The sequence below is a fragment of the Manacus vitellinus genome, unplaced genomic scaffold (assembly GCF_001715985.3).
Source record: "Manacus vitellinus isolate BGI_N305 unplaced genomic scaffold, ASM171598v3 scaffold_5_pilon, whole genome shotgun sequence".
Lineage (NCBI taxonomy): Eukaryota > Metazoa > Chordata > Aves > Passeriformes > Pipridae > Manacus > Manacus vitellinus.
Window position 1 is genome coordinate 5,721,237 of NW_021940682.1, and position 17,382 is coordinate 5,738,618.

At 41.9% G+C, this 17,382-nt stretch overlaps 1 protein-coding gene across 1 annotated transcript in view; it reads left to right on the plus strand.

The window, feature by feature from the left end:
• The window catches only part of DCP1B (decapping mRNA 1B), a 42,073-nt gene extending 34,776 nt beyond the window's left edge, over positions 1-7,297 (plus strand). Inside the window, exons 7-8 of the mRNA XM_018080314.2 lie at positions 4,174-4,422; positions 6,222-7,297. Coding sequence (XP_017935803.1) covers positions 4,174-4,422; positions 6,222-6,302 — 330 coding nt within the window. The 3' untranslated portion in view covers positions 6,303-7,297. The remainder of the gene's footprint in view (positions 1-4,173; positions 4,423-6,221) is intronic.
• Positions 7,298-17,382: the final 10,085 nt, after the last annotated feature.

Genomic DNA, 17,382 nt, shown 5'->3' on the forward strand with positions numbered 1-17,382 from the left:
TGCAGAGTAGACATTGGAGTGAGATTGAATTGGCACAAATACATCTGCACATGCTCATGCAGAATTGATCAAAGCAGATTCTGACAACAAACGCTGCAAAAGGTTTGTTCTCTGTAATTATTTGTCTCTTGGTATTGCCTCTTCTGCTACACTTCAGCATGCAGAAAGAGCAAATCCGAAAAAGTCTGACAGAAATAGAGAGGTATCTGGACAGTGTCTGTTGTTGGAAAAATCATATTAAAGGAACACCCTAAATCCATCAGCAGCACTAAGAAAATGAAAGCAATAGTCTTTTCCACAATTGACACATTACAAGTCCAAGTTTAAATTGGCTTCTGCTGCATCTCCATATGGTATAAGAACTGTGATCTCCCACATGGAAAGGAAGAGGCCAGTTACCAAAAAAAATAAGAGGGGAAAAAAAAAAAAAGAAAAGAAGAAAAAAGCAAAAGCCGAAGAATAATACTTGGAAGCATTCAGTCTGGTCTGGAGCCAGCCCTATTCTGTGAAGTCTTCCTTATGCAGACAGTGAGTAACGTGTGCTTAAGATACAATAAAAAAGCATTAATCTGCAGTGGGCTTTTAAGGATATGTTTAGTGTTAGGCATGTGTTATCCTGATTATAGATACATGCGTGCTTAAGTGTTTATGTTAATCAGAATTATGGTTTTAAAAGTGCTTACAAGAACCCAGACATAAATTTATCTTTTCTGCAGAAGGCCACTTCTCCTGCAGCTCATTTTTCTCATTTCCTGGAGCATTTTTCTGTCAAGAGTGTATTTTGTACATAGCCTTGCATCGTCTGAGTATGTGCATGGTATCTTGAATCCTTGGTGTGAGCATCACAGCATTGCCTCTCCTTTGTCCTGACTGCAGTTCCAGTAGGAGATTGTAAATGCACAGGAGGAATGCAAATAGGTGCATTAAACTTGTATCAAAAATTAATTTAAGATTCTGTAGCTAAACATCAATTAAATATTCTAAATTGAACTTGAAAGACAAAACCGTGTTAGCATTGTAACCAGCTTTATTTTAGTTAACTGCATTTAAAGTTCTTGAGCCATTCCTAGATTAGATGTTCTCAGTTTTAAGTAATGCCACTAAAAACTGTTGGAGGCTCACAGCACCCACTGGGTGTTGATGTTCCCATGTTCCAGAGGAGCACTTGGTGCCCGTGGGATTCTGCTCACGCAGGAGCAACAGAGGTATCAGTTTGCATTACAGGAGATCTGGTGCATTCCTTAGCTCATGGTGTTATGTGAATTTGCCAGCTACCATGTCATCTATCTGCCAGCAGCCACACAGAATATCAGACTGATATCTTAGGGAGCACTCGGGCTTCAGAGGAGGAATACTATACACTGCAGCAATTGTTTTGCACCTTTCTCATTGTTCTTACTTCATTGCTGCACAGCTGATGGTAGACTCCTACTCTTTGTGACTCAGAGATTTAGGTGTTGACCTGATAAAGCTGGAGATAATTTAGTAGAGGCCGGGTGAACAAGCAGCTCAGGTTAGGTTCTGTGGGAAAGAAGTTGATCAACAGAATTTTGGAAAGGCTGTTATGACTTGTGACTCAAAGCTGTAAGATTGGTCCAAAGGCTGTTAATGTCCTTACAGAGCATTTTCAGTGCTTTCTGCAAAAGTATGGTGTTATAGGAATTGCAATTAATGTCAAGATCAGCATCCCATTTTTTGGTGGGTGTCATTTGTCCCAGTGACTCAAGGAGATCTGAACTGAATCTGAAATGAAAATTTTCCTTTATATTAAAAAAGAAAAACCAAAAAACAACCCATGTGGTTTATGTAAAAGTTAGATGAGAGAAGTTTTGAGCATGAACACTTAGAAAAAAATTCATTTTAATATTGTGTAGAGACACAAATGCTATCCACTGAAAAAAAGAGATGTATGTTTTCTGTTCTTCTGACCTAGATGTTTGAAGTTCTGCACTGACCTGTAGATGTTGGCTGTGTCACCAGTAGATGGCAATATTGTTCATTCCATATAGTTTCCATATGCTTGGCAAGTCCTACCAAAAGCGTTTCTATGCTGAAAAGACATAATTCTTCACATGTCTTTTAAACCACAGCGTGTGTACATGTTTGACAGGAGGCACTGCATGTTACTAAGAGGGCAGTTTGTCTCAGGTTTTGTTTATTTGCCTTGGACTGTAGAAAAAAATGTCTTTTGATTTCGAGGGATGTGTTATCTGGGTCTGACATAGTCTGTGGTAGATTCAGCCATGTCAGAGGGACAGATTATCTCCTCCAGCTGCTCCCAACCTTCCCTTTGCGGGAGGTTTCTGCCCTTGCAGAGCAGTTTGTATATCCATTCTTTAAATCACATTAGGGAGAGTCATCCTGTTTAAGCAAACCCTGCCAATTTTGCTGGAGGTAAATTAAAGAGAAGTTGCTTCAGCAGCATGGATGAGTAGAGCAGAAATTATGATAAGTGTCTGGGGATAGACAGTCTTCCAGAGGCAGGAGAAGAATCCTCTCACTTACAGGAGAACATCTGTGCCCACTCTGAAGGTCTTGCTCCACAGGGGGATGTCACTTTGGACTCACATTGGTTTTCTTCTAAATTCAGTGTTGATTTTCAAGCAGAGGTGAGCAAACATAAGCACTACCTGACTGTTTGGAGCAAACCTACAGCAAGTTAGTGAAAGCTCTGCTCGCTCAGGAGCTTGTAACACAAGGCCTGATGATCACTGTTATGATTACATGACATGGGGTTGGAAAAAAGCTGCAGGTCAAGAGTTTTGAAGTAGTGCTCTCTATTTGAGAAACAGAAACAATATTTACCTAACTGGGTAAATATTGAAAAGGTAGGGGAAGTTTTTGCATTAGGTGCATATTGCATGCTCTCTAATATCCATGAGTCTTTCTTAACCCCTAGGCTTTCTGCTTACTTAAATTTTCTGTAAAACAGCATGAGAACTGTCCTCCTCATTTATTTCTATTTCTTTTTATGTTTTGATCTCACTCACGTTGTTCAAGAATGTCTTGGGTAGAATGATCATAACTAGGAGTAAGACAAGCTACAAAAATAGGAATGTTCTTTCATATTAAATTATGTGGTTTTGCATACCTAGGGGAGCAGCCTCAGTTTTATTTTCTTAATTTTAATTTTTCTTCAAAACTGAAATGGAACCCAGGACACAGACTGAAGTGATTCAGTAGCTTTTCACCTTTATATAATAGCAATAAATCATGTTCCAGTTCAAAAGGAAGGAGCTTTGGTGAGCTCGTATCAATGAGTTTGTATTTTCTGTTCTTTGAGCAGGTTGGATACACGAATAGCAAGAAGATGGCTGTTTAGGATTAAGATTTATCACTAGAATTACCTGGAGAGAGGTCTAATATCTGCAAACCGAGTGAATTAACTTTCTGTTATGTTGTATGTTACATCTGGTAGCATTTGCTAATCCCACAGGTTTTACAGCTCCAAGATGCGTTGCAAATTTTGAAATTAAAAATTGACACCCATCTTTGCAGGTTGCCATAGTTAGGATACTGAGTGAACTTGCAGAACTGCTGCAGCATCAAGGCTTTCATTCTCTTTGAGAGTCATTTTGATTTTGGCAACTCTGTGTTGGTTAGGAGTTCTGTTTCTGACAGTGCCATCATATCACTGTGACTCTTAGATAAATCACTTAGGCTCTGGTTTTTTTCCATTCTCCTTAAGAAAATGAGAAGATAAAATATATGCATATATATCTATAAAGTAATTTGAAAATTTTAATTGGAAAATACTTTCTAGTATAAGGTGCAAAGATCAGTCTTTAGTAGTAATAGTTGCATGTAAGTATATTATCAAAGATTAAACTTACTTACTGTCCCTGTGTAGAAGACTTTACAGCTTCATTCTCTAAGTACTGATATTTAATAGTGGTCTGATTTCTGTAATAAGATGCTCTTGTCCTAAGATCATGTGCCTATCAGATAGATTTAATCACTCTTGAATCCATTGCTGCAATCTCAAATTGGATGGAAGACCTTTTAATCTGAAAATAGACCATATAGGTGGTTCTGAGCCGGAGTTTTACATCAGTGTATCCATCTCCAGCAGTCTTTGTGCCTGTTGCCAACTTCTCTGCAGTTTTCATTGTCTCCATTCCCATAGAATGAAGTGGGTAGGTTTAATTGAGGACTTTATTTTTGTATGGGCAGGTAATCTCACCTCGGCGCATTCCTGCCACTGTGACTCCCACCCTGCTGATGTCCCCGATGGTGTTCACTCAGTCCACACCTGCTCCACCAAAAGCCAGTGACAGTGGGCGGTTGGCAGGGGCCAGCCAAGACCCTGCTGCCAGCTCTGCCAACCTTCTCCTGCCCCTGCCAACCCCAGAGCCAGCTGTGGCCAGCAGCACCTCCATGACAAAGATGCAGCTGCAGGAAACACTTCTACACCTGATCCAGGTAAAGTGCCAGGGGTTCTCCCACTTTGCATAAAATCCGGATGCCCATTTTGGTATAAGCACCTCTGATCAGTTGTGTCTGTCTAGAGGCTGAATGAATAATTAAAATATATGTTGGAAGTTGTGCTCCCTGTGGCTGCCTAATAACAAGGCACCATGACATAGGCTGGGGATGTGAGAGCTTCTGCTTGCACACTGGTGGTTCAACTGCATTTTGATTAATGTGTCTGATTTTGGGTTCAGGAAAGATAATAATTTTGATGGAAAAGAACAAAATGAATGAAAGCTTTGTAAGGTCAGCCTATGAGCCAGAGAGATATCTATTATATTTTTAGCTAAGGATAAATAGTGGGTGATTATCCCAGCTGCCAAAAATTTCAGAGATGCGTATAAGCAGCAAGAGGAATTCAAAAGGGAAATTAAAATTGCAGGATGAGTGTGAGCAACTTTAAACTATGGGTTAGATAACATGAATATATACTAGTTCAGCTTAGCATTTGGACTGGAGGATGACAGTGAATAAAATTCCTTTTGCTGCAGTTTTTCAGGTTTAATTGTGACAAAGCATTAACAACATTATGAGATGCTTGCTTACTGCTCTGGGATGATGCATAATTATGAATATTTTTTTTCCTTAACTTGCCATGTGATGAATATCTGAGGAGTAGAAGTTGAGGAGACATTACATAACTAAAGACCTGGCTACAAAACACAAGACACAGAGACACAGGTTAAGGGTCTACTTTGTAGGCCAAAACTATGTGCCTGTATGGCTTTGGAATAAAATCAGAAGTTGTTATTGGAATGTTGAAGTTACTTAAAATGCTATTTATATTATAGATCCAGAAAGAAAATAGTATCTTTAACAAATTAGAGGCTTTTCTCATTTTTGCCTGTATTTTTATTTTGGGATTAAAAACAAAATCTCATTATCCTATCTTTACATACTTTGACTATCTGGATAGTATATAGAAAATTAAAAAGGAAACTAGTCAAGGAAAATTGGGTTTTACCCTCTGTAACTCTGTACTTGTAAAATATATATTTAACCCTGCTTGTCTTGGTGGTAGTTAGGATTAACTGAGTTACCTGGAAATTATTTACTGCCAATTTGTTAGCTGTCATTTTCCATTATATAAAACAACAATCTTGGATGCTCCTGATTTTCCATAAATATCATCTTGATTGTAATTATCCTCATATGTTTATGTGAGCTACTTATAATATTCTTTCTTAATGTGGGTTGACTCATTCTTGCAAATTGTTCTTCAGAAGGAAAAAGTTAAGCAGCAGAGCAAAAGGAGCAGCATCTGTTAGGAGTGTTAAGCCTAAAAGAGCTAAACAAGATGCAAGGATTTGCCCAGGTAGGATTTAGTGTAGGAACAAGACCCAGGGTGTTTCTCTGTTCCTTTAGATGTGCTTGGAATTCTGACTGACCTGATGGAGGACACAGTTTAAGGAAATCCCTAGGTCAGTGCTGGTAAAGAGAAGGAATTACAGGGTTGTATTGTCACTGGGTTATCATGCAAGAATAAATCCATGATAAGACTGGAAAACCTATTCTCTGTGTCCTCATTGCTACTTGCTGACATACAGTCACATCCAGTTCTTGTAAGGCTGCTGACAAGGCTGGGAAATAATACGTATTTTTATGTAAAGGAAATAGCCTTCCTATGGCTGGCTCTTTAAAACAGAGTAAGGCTGAAAAGTATCTGGTCCATAAAATGGAATAAATGACCTTCTAATCTCTTTACTCCAAGTGCCTATCCAGCTAACAACTACCTGTTTTGTTTTTTTCAGAATGATGACAACTTCTTAAATATTATTTACGAAGCGTATCTCTTCAGTGTGAGAAAGGCAGCAATGAAGAAGTCTATGTGAAAGATGATTTTTTTTTTTTAATTCAATTTCCATTGCTTCCTGAACTCCAGGAAAAAAAGATTTCGAAATTTTCAAGTATGTTTATGTTTGAAGAAGTGAATGGTCTTGGGCATGTTGCATACACGTGGATTTTGCACGTTGGCAAAGACATGCTGTACTGAGGAAAAAAAGAGTGGAAATGGATTGTGCCTTTAGCAAGGGGAACGTCACAATACTGGAGACTTAATCACAAAATATCTTAAATTATTTTTCTTAATCTTGATCCACGCTTAGAATTGGTTTCCCTGCATAAGGACTCAGTTCTCGGGATCCAGTTTCCCTTTTTCTACTTGCAGTGTGGTCATTCATTGACTGGGCATTTTTGTCCTGGGTTTTCCCTGAGCCGTCCTGTGCAGCTGTCCCGGTGAACGTGCCCATCCCTGACCACATGGTGGCAATGTTGGACTATTTTTAGGAACGGGTGAAAATCCGGGTGAAATCATGGAACGGAAAGTCTCGGGAAGATTGATCATCGTACTTAGTTGTCTGCAAAGCAGTTTAGATGAAGTGTCATGACTTCCCCCCAAATTTTTGTAGAAAAATCTTTTTCTATTTTGACAAGACTATTTTTAGCTAGGTGTAGAAGTGGGATTCTGCAGGTGTTCTGAGGAATTGTGGGGGGGGTGGGTTTGTGAATGTACTTGCTATCACATAGCTCTGGGGTTGCACTGGATTCATGTTTCTATTATTCCAGGCCCAATCTGCATTATTATAAGCAATGTGAAAATTTGCTAAGGGGAAGGCTACCTGGTGTAAAAATCCTATTAAATTTTTTTTAGTGTGTTCCTGGAGCACAGTGATTTCATTGATCCATTTCTTAAGAAAATAAAAAGGATAATCCCTACTGTGTGTTGAGTTCATTTTATTGTACCATGGACTATGTATTTAGGATTGCTGGGTCTCTTGTTTGTATGACTTTAAAAGGTTTTTATGCTTGTCAAGAAGACACATGAGATCTTAAATCAATTAGAATAAATGACTGAAATAATTTTTCACTAGCATCTGCTGCTGAAGTGCCAGTTTACTACACTTTAGGAACACACAGTTGTTGCTGAAGAGGCATTTCTTTTGTGGGCGCAGAGAACCCAAACTGCAAGCCATGAGTGATTCTACAATCTTCTTTACTGTGGGCATTGATGTAGGCACAACTCATTAGCCTCATCTGTGAAAGTTCTTCATGTAAATTTGGCTGCAGGTTTCAATTAGTGCAGTTGTAATGATTCAAACAGTTGCTCCTGCCCCCATACCCATGCAAGGATGGGGGGGAATTTACTCTCTTTCTTTGGGAAAGGCTCTAAATCAATAGTAAAAAATAAAGTCAAGAGCTATTTTCTTTATTAACATAAGCCAATAACCTCAAGAGACTCGTGCCCACAAAGCTGCCAGACTTTCCCTTCACTAAGTAACTGGCAGACAGCAAGTCCTACTCTAGTTCCATTTTATTACCAAACTGCTTACAAATCTTGCAGATTCAGTGAAATGAACATGCTGAGCAGATACCAGGAAAAGCAGACTTCAGAGATAGCAAGGCCTAATTCTAATCCTGCAGCCTTTGTCATTTATGTGGCCATATAATTTGTGGGATTCTACTGAGTTAATTGGTATTATTTCTGAATGAACTGGTGTGGAAGAAATTGCAGTTTACACAAAAGGGTTTGAAAGTAAATACATGCCTAATTGGTGTCTGTGATGTTGGATTATCTGAGAGTGCAATTTAAAGATGATGGGGACACATAGTTAATACCTCATTTGACATATAGAACTTCTTTAATTGGTGGCTAAAAATAATCCTTAAGCATTTCAAGCTGTGTTTCTGATAGGTTTTCTACTCGTGGGGGAAAACATTTTTATTTACAAAAAGGCAAGTAGAAATTTTAAAAACCTCTTTATTTATTGCTTTTCAGAGCAATTTACAAAAATTAAAGGCATATTTTTTAAAACATCTGTTAACTCTTGATGCCTATGACAACTGTAGCATTGGCATTACACTTGACAAGCTGAGGCTTAAAGCAGACAAGGATTGAGCTAATTCAGGGTTTCTTTTCACTGCCCTCTCTTCTGGTTACATCTACACCAAGTACCCCTGGCAGAGTTGGATTGCTCTCACTGTATTATGCTGTAAGGGATTTCTGAGATTGTTCATGAGCCATAAACTTGCCTCTTGTGGAAAGTAGCTGCTAAAGAAGGGAGGTGCTGTTTTAGCTCACTGTCATGCTTACCTAGAACAACAGCGATAAGAGAATAGAACAAACTCAGAAAGAAACTCTGAATTTTATGAGAAGGAACAGAAGAGGAGTAGTGAGAGAATTCTGTTGAGAAATAAAGACAAACTTCATGTTTAGGTTTCCATCTTAGATGGCAGGATCTGCTTCTTCAGGTCCATTTGGGAACTGAAGACTGAGCGTGGAGTGTAAAACTGAGCTGTGCCCCTTTCTCTCTTCTTTCTACTACAAACTGAAGTATCTGTCTCAGAAAAAGGCTTTTTCCAGAAATATAGTCAGAGACTTCCAGTACTGTGGAAACCTGGAGGATTCTCACTTAATACTGAAAACCTAATCTCTGCCTTGTGGATTTTTAGCAGGTTTGTATCAGCTGGTGCTGTCTCTGTGCAGCCAGATCTGTGTGTGACACCAAAAAGGTTATTTTGGGTTTGATAGATCCCCTCTGAATACAGTAGTTGTGAACAGTCTATTTTATTTTATTTTTTTACTACATGGTTGGAGCTCTTAAGGTAACAAGGCCTTTTGAGAAGAAAAGGGTGCAGCAGTTGGGATTGCCTTACTTTGGGCCTGTTTTTTTACCTGTATAAGGAAAAAAGGTAGCAAGCAGAAAATTGGAAAGTGTGTAAGGATCCCATTAACTGCTTTAAATGATTCCACAGAATGTATATGTAATATTTTTAGTGTCTGTGTATTTCTTAATATAGTGCTTGCTTTGGGTTGGTTGGTTTGGTTGGTTTTTTATTTATTTCCAGTAGAATTAAATAACTTGTATATTGTGGCTTAGCAGGAATTCCAGAAGTTGCAGCGGTGCTTTTATTCATTAATCCCAGATTCAGCCTTGAATTGATATTACTTTTCAGTGTAGTTCCACTTAACCACTGTCCACTTGCTCAGAAAATTCCACACCTTTAAAACTAGAGTGAGAAATCAAGGAGTAGAAAGCCAGTGAAAACACTGAAGCATAATTTCTGTCAGTGTTTATCATGGAAATCCATAATATTCATTGAAGGAATCCAAGTATTTTCTCACAGAAAATTCAAACCCTCAGTATGATTTTTATTCAGTAGTGCTCTGTTGCTCCTCTGTTTACTCCTCCTCGTAGCTGCAAAGGTTACAGACCGTTCAGAGGCTGTAACGAGGTTCTTTTAAAGCATTACTTCGAAGGCAAGATTAAGGCAAAAAACTCCAAATGTTAGGTCTCAAACAGACAATTAACTTTATTTGTAACAATAAGTAACGGTAAAAGCGAGGAGGGGGAGAAGAAGAGGGAGAGATAAGGAAAAGGAAAGGCTACAAAGCACCACCAGTGAGGGAACCGGGTGTAGTCAGCTCCAGGGAACTGGAGGTGTGGTCAGTCAGCTCCAGGCAGTCAGGGAAGGACCGCTGGAGAGAAGCACGTGGTGAGCAGCCTGAATCCAAGAGAAGCAGGAGACGCAGGCAGGTGGGACACGAGCAGGAATGGAGGCAGGCAGGACGGAGCGAGGAGTGGGGCCAGGAGACCCTGGGTAACACCGACTGGGCTGGACCAGTCAACAGCGCTGGGCACTGCCTTAAATCCCCCCCGGGGGACGCTCACTGGCCAGCTTGGCTCCGGGCAGATCTCTTCACGATGTCCATTGGGGATGCTGCTGCTATCCAGGCGGGCTGGCTCTGCCAAGGCGGGAAAATGGAGCACCTTTCTGTTGTAGACTCTCCAGGGTGCCAGCGAGCAGTGCAAAATGCCCCCCTAGGTCGATGAAGACAGCCCTGCTAAAAGCTAAAGTCGGTGTCCCCCATTATGTTCGGTCGCCTCCAAAACTTAACCTTGGCAAGTCCCTCAGCTGATGGAAGAGGCTCCGTTAGTGTGAAGTGGTTAAACGCCTTAAATGCCGCTTGTGCAACTTTAAAGGGCTTCGAAGAAGCCTTGCCCAAGGCCTTTAATTGCCCCATTAACACCTCTGGCGGCCAGTTATCAGTTGTTCATTACACCAATGTCAATGTAAAAACAAAGAAGCCAGTTAGAGATGGAACAATCTCTTACAAATGGGAGTAATTAAGATGGTGCGGCAAAATAAAATTTTCCAGGAGCAGGATGCAGCTGAACAGGCAGGATGCTTCATCTCCTCTGACAGCCTATTTAGAACGTGTTGAGCTCTGATTTTCAGTCATAAAAGTGGAGGGGATTGGAGATATCTTAGTCCCTTTAGGACACATTAAAATCATGGTTCAATATATTAGCAAACTTGGAGATCTTTGCTGAGGAAAAGGCAAAATTAAAAGATATTTTTCAGTAAGTACAAAAAATTTGGGGGATGAGGGAAAACCCGGACTGGATTTTTCCAAAGTACGGAATAGAAAAAAACCCGGACTGGATTTTTCCAAATTATGGAAAACCCAGACTGGATTTTTCCAGAGTACAGAATGGGGAAAAAAAACTGGACTGGATTTTTCCAAAGTAAGGAATGGGGGGGAAACCCAGACTGGATTTCAAAAAAAAAGAAAAAAAGAAGAGTTGGACTTGATGATCTCAGAGGTCCTTTCCAACCTGGCTGATTCTATGATTCTGTGAAAATGTTATGAGAAGGCAGCTTTACCCAGGGAGATCCATGACACCTAGAAACAGGCAAAATTTTAGGCCTGGAGATGAATAATGTACTAAAAAATTAATTCTCAGTCAACTTCTAGTAAACTTTACTGCTAATTCTGATGACTTTTAAGAGACTCTTCCAAGTCCTTGCCTTTTCCAAAGTGCTGTGAATTTTTCTAACAAGCGTCTTCTGGCCTTTAGATATAAATCTGTGCACAGCTGAGTTGGAAATATAGGAGGAGGGAGCTTGGCATATATACAAGCAGCAAGTGGAAAATGGGGTTCTGCAAGACACTGAAGAAGCAAAGGTTGTAGCCCATCCCAGCTACCCACTCCTGGCTGCTCATCCCTGCTCCCACACTAGTCTTTCCTGCCTTTTGCATTAATTTTTCTCCCTTTTTATTTTAAGATGGCTACATGTTGCAGCAGAATTAGTCCGGGCTAAGACTTCCGCCGTGCCAAGGTTGGTTTTAGTGTATTTGAGCTCAGTGGGCAGCAGCCCAGGAGCCTGGATCAGTGTATGGCTGGGATGTGCAGGGGTTAAGTAGGGGGCATGTGGGGAGAGGAAAGTGAGGCAGGAGATGTGAGCTGTGCTACTGCCTTAAACTGATTGAAGCTTTTGTGAAACTGGGGCCTCTTCGCTGACACTGAGACTTGGATGGTGGCACCAAGACCAAACTGTGACTTTGTTGTGTCCCCTACCTTGGCTGTCTGTGGAAATCCTTGGGAATGTTCGCAGATACCCTCACAAAGGGTAACTACAGACCATGAGCCTGATCTCACCGCAGACCAAGCAGAAAGACAGGGGCCTTTTGAGGGCAAGTCTCAGCACAAACCTAATTTAGCTTGGGAGATTAAAGTGTCTGGGCTAAAGTTAGCCTTCCCCACCACCACCATCTTGTACTGACCAGTACTGGCATGACAGCCAGACCCTACCTTTCCTTGGAATAGAGCAGATGTTGGGATGAATATTCCTTTTATTTATTTTTTTTTAATTTAATAGAGGTTGTACCATCAAACCAGGACAGACTGTTCAGATATAAATCTGCCCAGCATGGAAGTGAATGTGAAATGCAGGAACCAGAATTCTTTTGTAGGGGTAGCTGAAAAAAACTACTGAAACAAGCAGGAAATAAGCTCTGGAAAAATAAAGGGGAGAGGGGGGAAAAAAGAAATTTTTAGGTCATTTTAAAGAATAGCTTTTGGAGAAAGCGTGTTCAATATAGGAATGTCTTTACGTTATAGCTGTTGTGGAAAGAATTTGAATTGCAAGCAATCTCCATGCTTCTTCCTTTTAATGGGTGAGCAGCAACATAAAAACTTCCAAAGAATGAATTTAGAATAAACATCTGGTGTACACAACAGGAACTCACTGCACTTTTTTTGAGAGCAGCAGCTTCAGTCATACACGTAATAAAAAAAAAAGAAAAAAATTTTAAACCATTTGGAGCATAGATTAATTAAAAGCCCTTCTAACTACGTTTGTATCCACATTCCACAAAAAGCAAAGTAAGCTCTGAGTTCAGAACAGTGTGTCTGCACAAACACCAGCAGTCACTAAAGGCAGAGGGAAAATCCTTCTGGCGTGTGGTGACTAAACAAAAGTCAAGAAATAGAAAGGATGACATCTAACTATCAGCAAGAGAATATCCTGCTTTCACGCCGTGAGGGAACTCTGGGAGATGATGGCAGTCCTACAGCTGCTGCCACAGAGGGATGCTAATCCCACCCTTAGATCCTACACAAATATTAACGCATTTCTTGCCCAAGTGCTGCCACCCTGCTCCATGGGCTGGATGCAGAGCTGCTGTACTGCCTGGAACTGCTGCAGCACATCTCTCTTACACTCTGTGTCTGCAGGCACAGCCACTCGTGCCGGATCTCTTCACCAATGCTTGAAATCTGCTTCTGAAACAGGCTGAAATGGAGAGAGATATTATTAATATGTCACTTCAGAAACCTACCCACCTGTGGGTTTTGCTTCAGCACTTGCCTGTAAATGCTGTGTTGAGAGAGAGAGGGGAAAGGAGCGTGCAGGCTCTTGGCAGCCCTCCCAGAGCAGGGCTACTCAGGCTGGGAACAAAAGCTCTGTTTTCCTTCATTTTTACTGCTGCTTAGCAGTCTGGCTCACTAACAGCTGCCTTCTTTCTGCTTAGAGCAGTAGCCCCAGACCTACCACTTAGTAAAAGTGCCTGCCTTTCACATTCGTCTAAGGAAAGGTTTTTTAATGCCTGAGGTTCCTCTCTTGGATTCTTATCATGGAAGTCCTGCCTCTCCTCTCCTGGCTTCTCCCGTGGATGCAGTGAGCTATGGCCAAGAGTTTGAATTAGAGGAGCCATCAAGCTGTAGTATCATAACACTGTTCACGAGTTGCACACTTAATGCTTGAAATTTGGCAGCAGAAGTGTAATTCCCACCTTTTTTAGAGATATGTTTACAAGCAGGATCAACTTCTTGTCTCTGCCATCTCTTGTAATACGCCTTTCCCTGCTCCTGTTTGTGCCCCTAAAGGCCAAAATCCAGTGCTTCCAAGCAATCTGTGTCCTCCCTTCTTATCCCCACCCCAATTCCTATAATCACCATCTCCAGTTCCTCCAAAGCAGCTGTGGGGAGATATTGTAACATGTCTCCCCCATTAGCAAGCTCATCACCACAGGGTACCTTCAAGTAGATCACATCCCACCAAAAGTGTGCCACAAATTAGGAATATCTTAACAGTGTCAGCAGGACCACACGAGCTTCATCAAAGGAAGGGTGGAAGGAATGGATAGAAACATGAAGAAGTTAAAGAGTCTCCACCTAACTCCTTTGGCTGAGAGGTGTGAGGAAATGATGGCTGTGCACTCAAGAAAATCCAGTAAGGTCTTCAAGATGATAGTGAATAATTCAAAAGAGAAGCAAAAGCTGGGAATTTTCATTTTAAGGGGCAGAAGTGAAGGCGTGACAATTGGAAGAGAAAGCAGGGAAGATTGAAAAGCACAAATGAAACATTATATTGTTCAGGAAACTTTCACTTCCTTGTATAAAAGCAGAAATTTAGAGAGCATTAAAGTTCAGAACACTAAGCTAATCCCTCACTGCAGGGGGCTGCTAAATCCAGCAGAAAAATGCTCTTCAGTGCCAAGTGCATTGAACAGTCCAATGCCCAAAGATGAAGACAACAAGCACTCATGTCTGAGACATGGGCAGGCCAGCTAAACAGCCCTGGCTTTGCAAAGCAGAGCACTCTGCAAGTGCTGCTGTGCACACCTTGAAGAAACCAGCTTATGAAATGAGAAGATCTCAGAAATAAAACATCAGCTTTGGACGTGACAGAAAGAGAAAAGTCGGGGACTCTTCTTGTCACACCATAACAACCTGCTTAATTGCACTGGTGCTGTGGGGGCAGCTCTGAGCAGACAGATGGTGGGGTGGGGAACATGGGCAGGTTCAGGTACAGAACACAGGGATATAAACACTCTGGTATTTAACCCAAAGTGATATGTTCTTTTTTTAGAACAAGTGATTTCATAATCCACTAAAACATTTTTGGATGAAAACTCTTACATGATTTTAAAGGATTTTTATTTCTTATATATATTTTCTGTGAGTTCAACATTGCTCTAAAAGTGCATTTACACAAATAGCTAGATAGATACAAAGCATCTAGAAGTGCCTTTCATACATATTACCAATGCAAAAGAGAGAAGGAAATACTATCTCCATTTAAAATGGACATGAAGAGTGGTTTGATAATGGATTTATAGAGGTCACAGAAGAAGTCAAGAGGCACAGGCAGAGACTGATGCTCAGTCACGCCTCACTGGGGCTTCACTCCTTTCCCCATCTCTTCGTTTTTGTTTGCAGCCAACTGAGAAATCCCTCAGTCCAGCCCAAAACTGCCCTGTTTCCCAGATGTAGCACTTCATCAGAGATCAGCATGTTGTGTAGGCAGTGAAAACTGGAAAAAGCAAGGAGCAGATAGCAGCAGCCTAGCAACCAAAAAATAGTCCTGACAAATTCGGGATTTCTGATATTATATTTTTTACCTTTACAGGTGTGCTATATCTCCCAGCAGGAATCCCTTCCCCTCTCCCTTCCTCTGCAGCATCCCAGTGGCTGGCATGTGGCAGCCTGGTGTGCCCTGTGCCTGTTGCAGGCCAGGCAAATGAACAAAGCCAGCAGGAATGATCAGAAGAGCGAGAGTGCTTTCATATGCAATTCCTGTATTGATCAAAAAATAAATTACTGTTGCTACAAAATGTACTCTCCCCAGCTGTGCAATAAAGCTGACACTAAAGAGGACAGTTGGTGAAAGTTTCCCATTATCCTTCCTGTCCCATTAACGTCTCCTCTTTCCTCGGCTCTTTGCTCACAGTCTCTGATGTGACTTGAGATGTGCTGCTGACAAAGATGCTGTTGCTCTTCTTCCTTAGAAGTGTTTTTCTCTTGCCAGATGACTGCAGCAGCCTAAAGCCAGCCTTAAAGGTTTTTTGATGGCCTGTCCAGAGGTGAGCAATCGCTACCGGCATTTCAGAAAAGATGGGAATTAACAAAAGGTCCATTTTCAGTGGGAGAGGAAAAGGAAAAACCTTCCATGTGTTAGCTACTCCCCCACAAACGTGAGTTTGCCAGAATAGGGTGGACTATTGAGCTGCTGAGATCTGTTTCTGTCCTTGTCCTTTGCCACCCCAGTCTTTATGCACTGGAGAAATCTCAGGGCCCAGCACAGCACTGCCCAGCAATGCTGAAAACCACTGGATGGTAAAAGATCTTCCTGCCTCCTGCACACAGGATCTCCTCACTTTGTCTCCACAAAGCCCCTGTTCAGAGATTGAGCTGGCTGTGTGCTCTCAAGCGTACTATCTGCATTTGTTTCTACACCTTCTTGGCCCTGAACTGCCATATGCCCAACTTGCAATTTTCTAGAGCTAATAACAATTTTCTACTTGGTTAACATGTGCAGCAGCGTACTCAATCCAGCTAATCTGTGCCCTCTCTGCCAAAAAGCAGGAAAAGGGCTCCATGGCTATTCTAGCCTGTCAGATTTCCTCACCTTCCTAAGCAATCAGTTCTAAGAGTTCTAGTTACATTGATCTTCTCTGCTTCCATCTTCTTCCATACTAGGTGTGTTAGCTTATTTCTTTTTAATCTGTTAGCCCAAGAATGACTAACAACGTGTAGAATTTGAAAGCCTGCTGGAGCCCCTGCAGCATTTTTGGGGGACTGTGAAAGCAGTGAGCTCCTCTCTTTCCCAATCACCCTCAACAGATGTTCGTTTCAGTGCCTGCTCTTTGCTGCTAGAAACTGTCCTTGGAGAGAAAGCTTTGGAAGTAAATAACCTCTCCAGTTGCCAGTTCTGCCTGGGTAGATGAGGAAAGAACAGCTGTTGGTGGATGTGGAAACAGATATCAGGGGGAAAAAATATCAATAGAGCTCTGGAAAACCTCTAGAAGACAAGTAGAAGCTTATGGCTCTTTTAAGATGGTACAAGGCTGACCAGTAACTCAGGGCTGTAACAACAGCCACAGCACAGTTTGAAGGTGCCCCAGGAAAGGACCTATGAAATCCCAGGCACAGTTAGTTTACATCCAGGTGGGGTGAGGAATGCTGTGTCTCTGGCCTTGTGTGCTTCCCAAGTAACCCCAGAGAACCACAGCCAGTCTCAGGAATTCACCTCCTAAACGAGCTGGGGTTTGCAAAGTGGAGGCACACAATGAGTAAGGGGAGTTTGCTGGAGCAGGTGAGCAGGTGGAGTATCCTGGTAGAGGTGGCTGACCCTGTGCCCAGGCAACAGAGAACAGATAACCTTAAGGCTGCACAACAACCTAAGCTGTAAAACTCAGCTGCTGTGTTTGGTCATAGCTTCCCTCCAGCACTGGGCCCCACACGGGGGGGTGACACTCAGAGGCTGGTAGAGTCTTACGTGGCTGGAAAGTGCAGGGGGAAGCCTGAGTGCGCCCTGTCTGACATAATTTAGACTGTGTACACCACTAGTGCTAAAAGGGCAGGTCCCATCACAGTGAGCCACTGCTGCCAAGCCACAGCCACTGAGTCCCAGACGTGGCTGCTCAGCTGGGAGCCCTGACCTGGCCTGCAGTGGAAATGTCACCTACATCTGCCCAGGGCTCTCCTGAGTCACAACACCAACAGCACGATGGATTCCCCATGGTGGCAGAGGCTGCTGTCCCTCTCCCTCCCAACTGGGTGCAGCTCTCACGTGCCCTGCGAGAGCAACCACAGGGACCTGCCCTTTCCAACCAGCTCCAAGGTC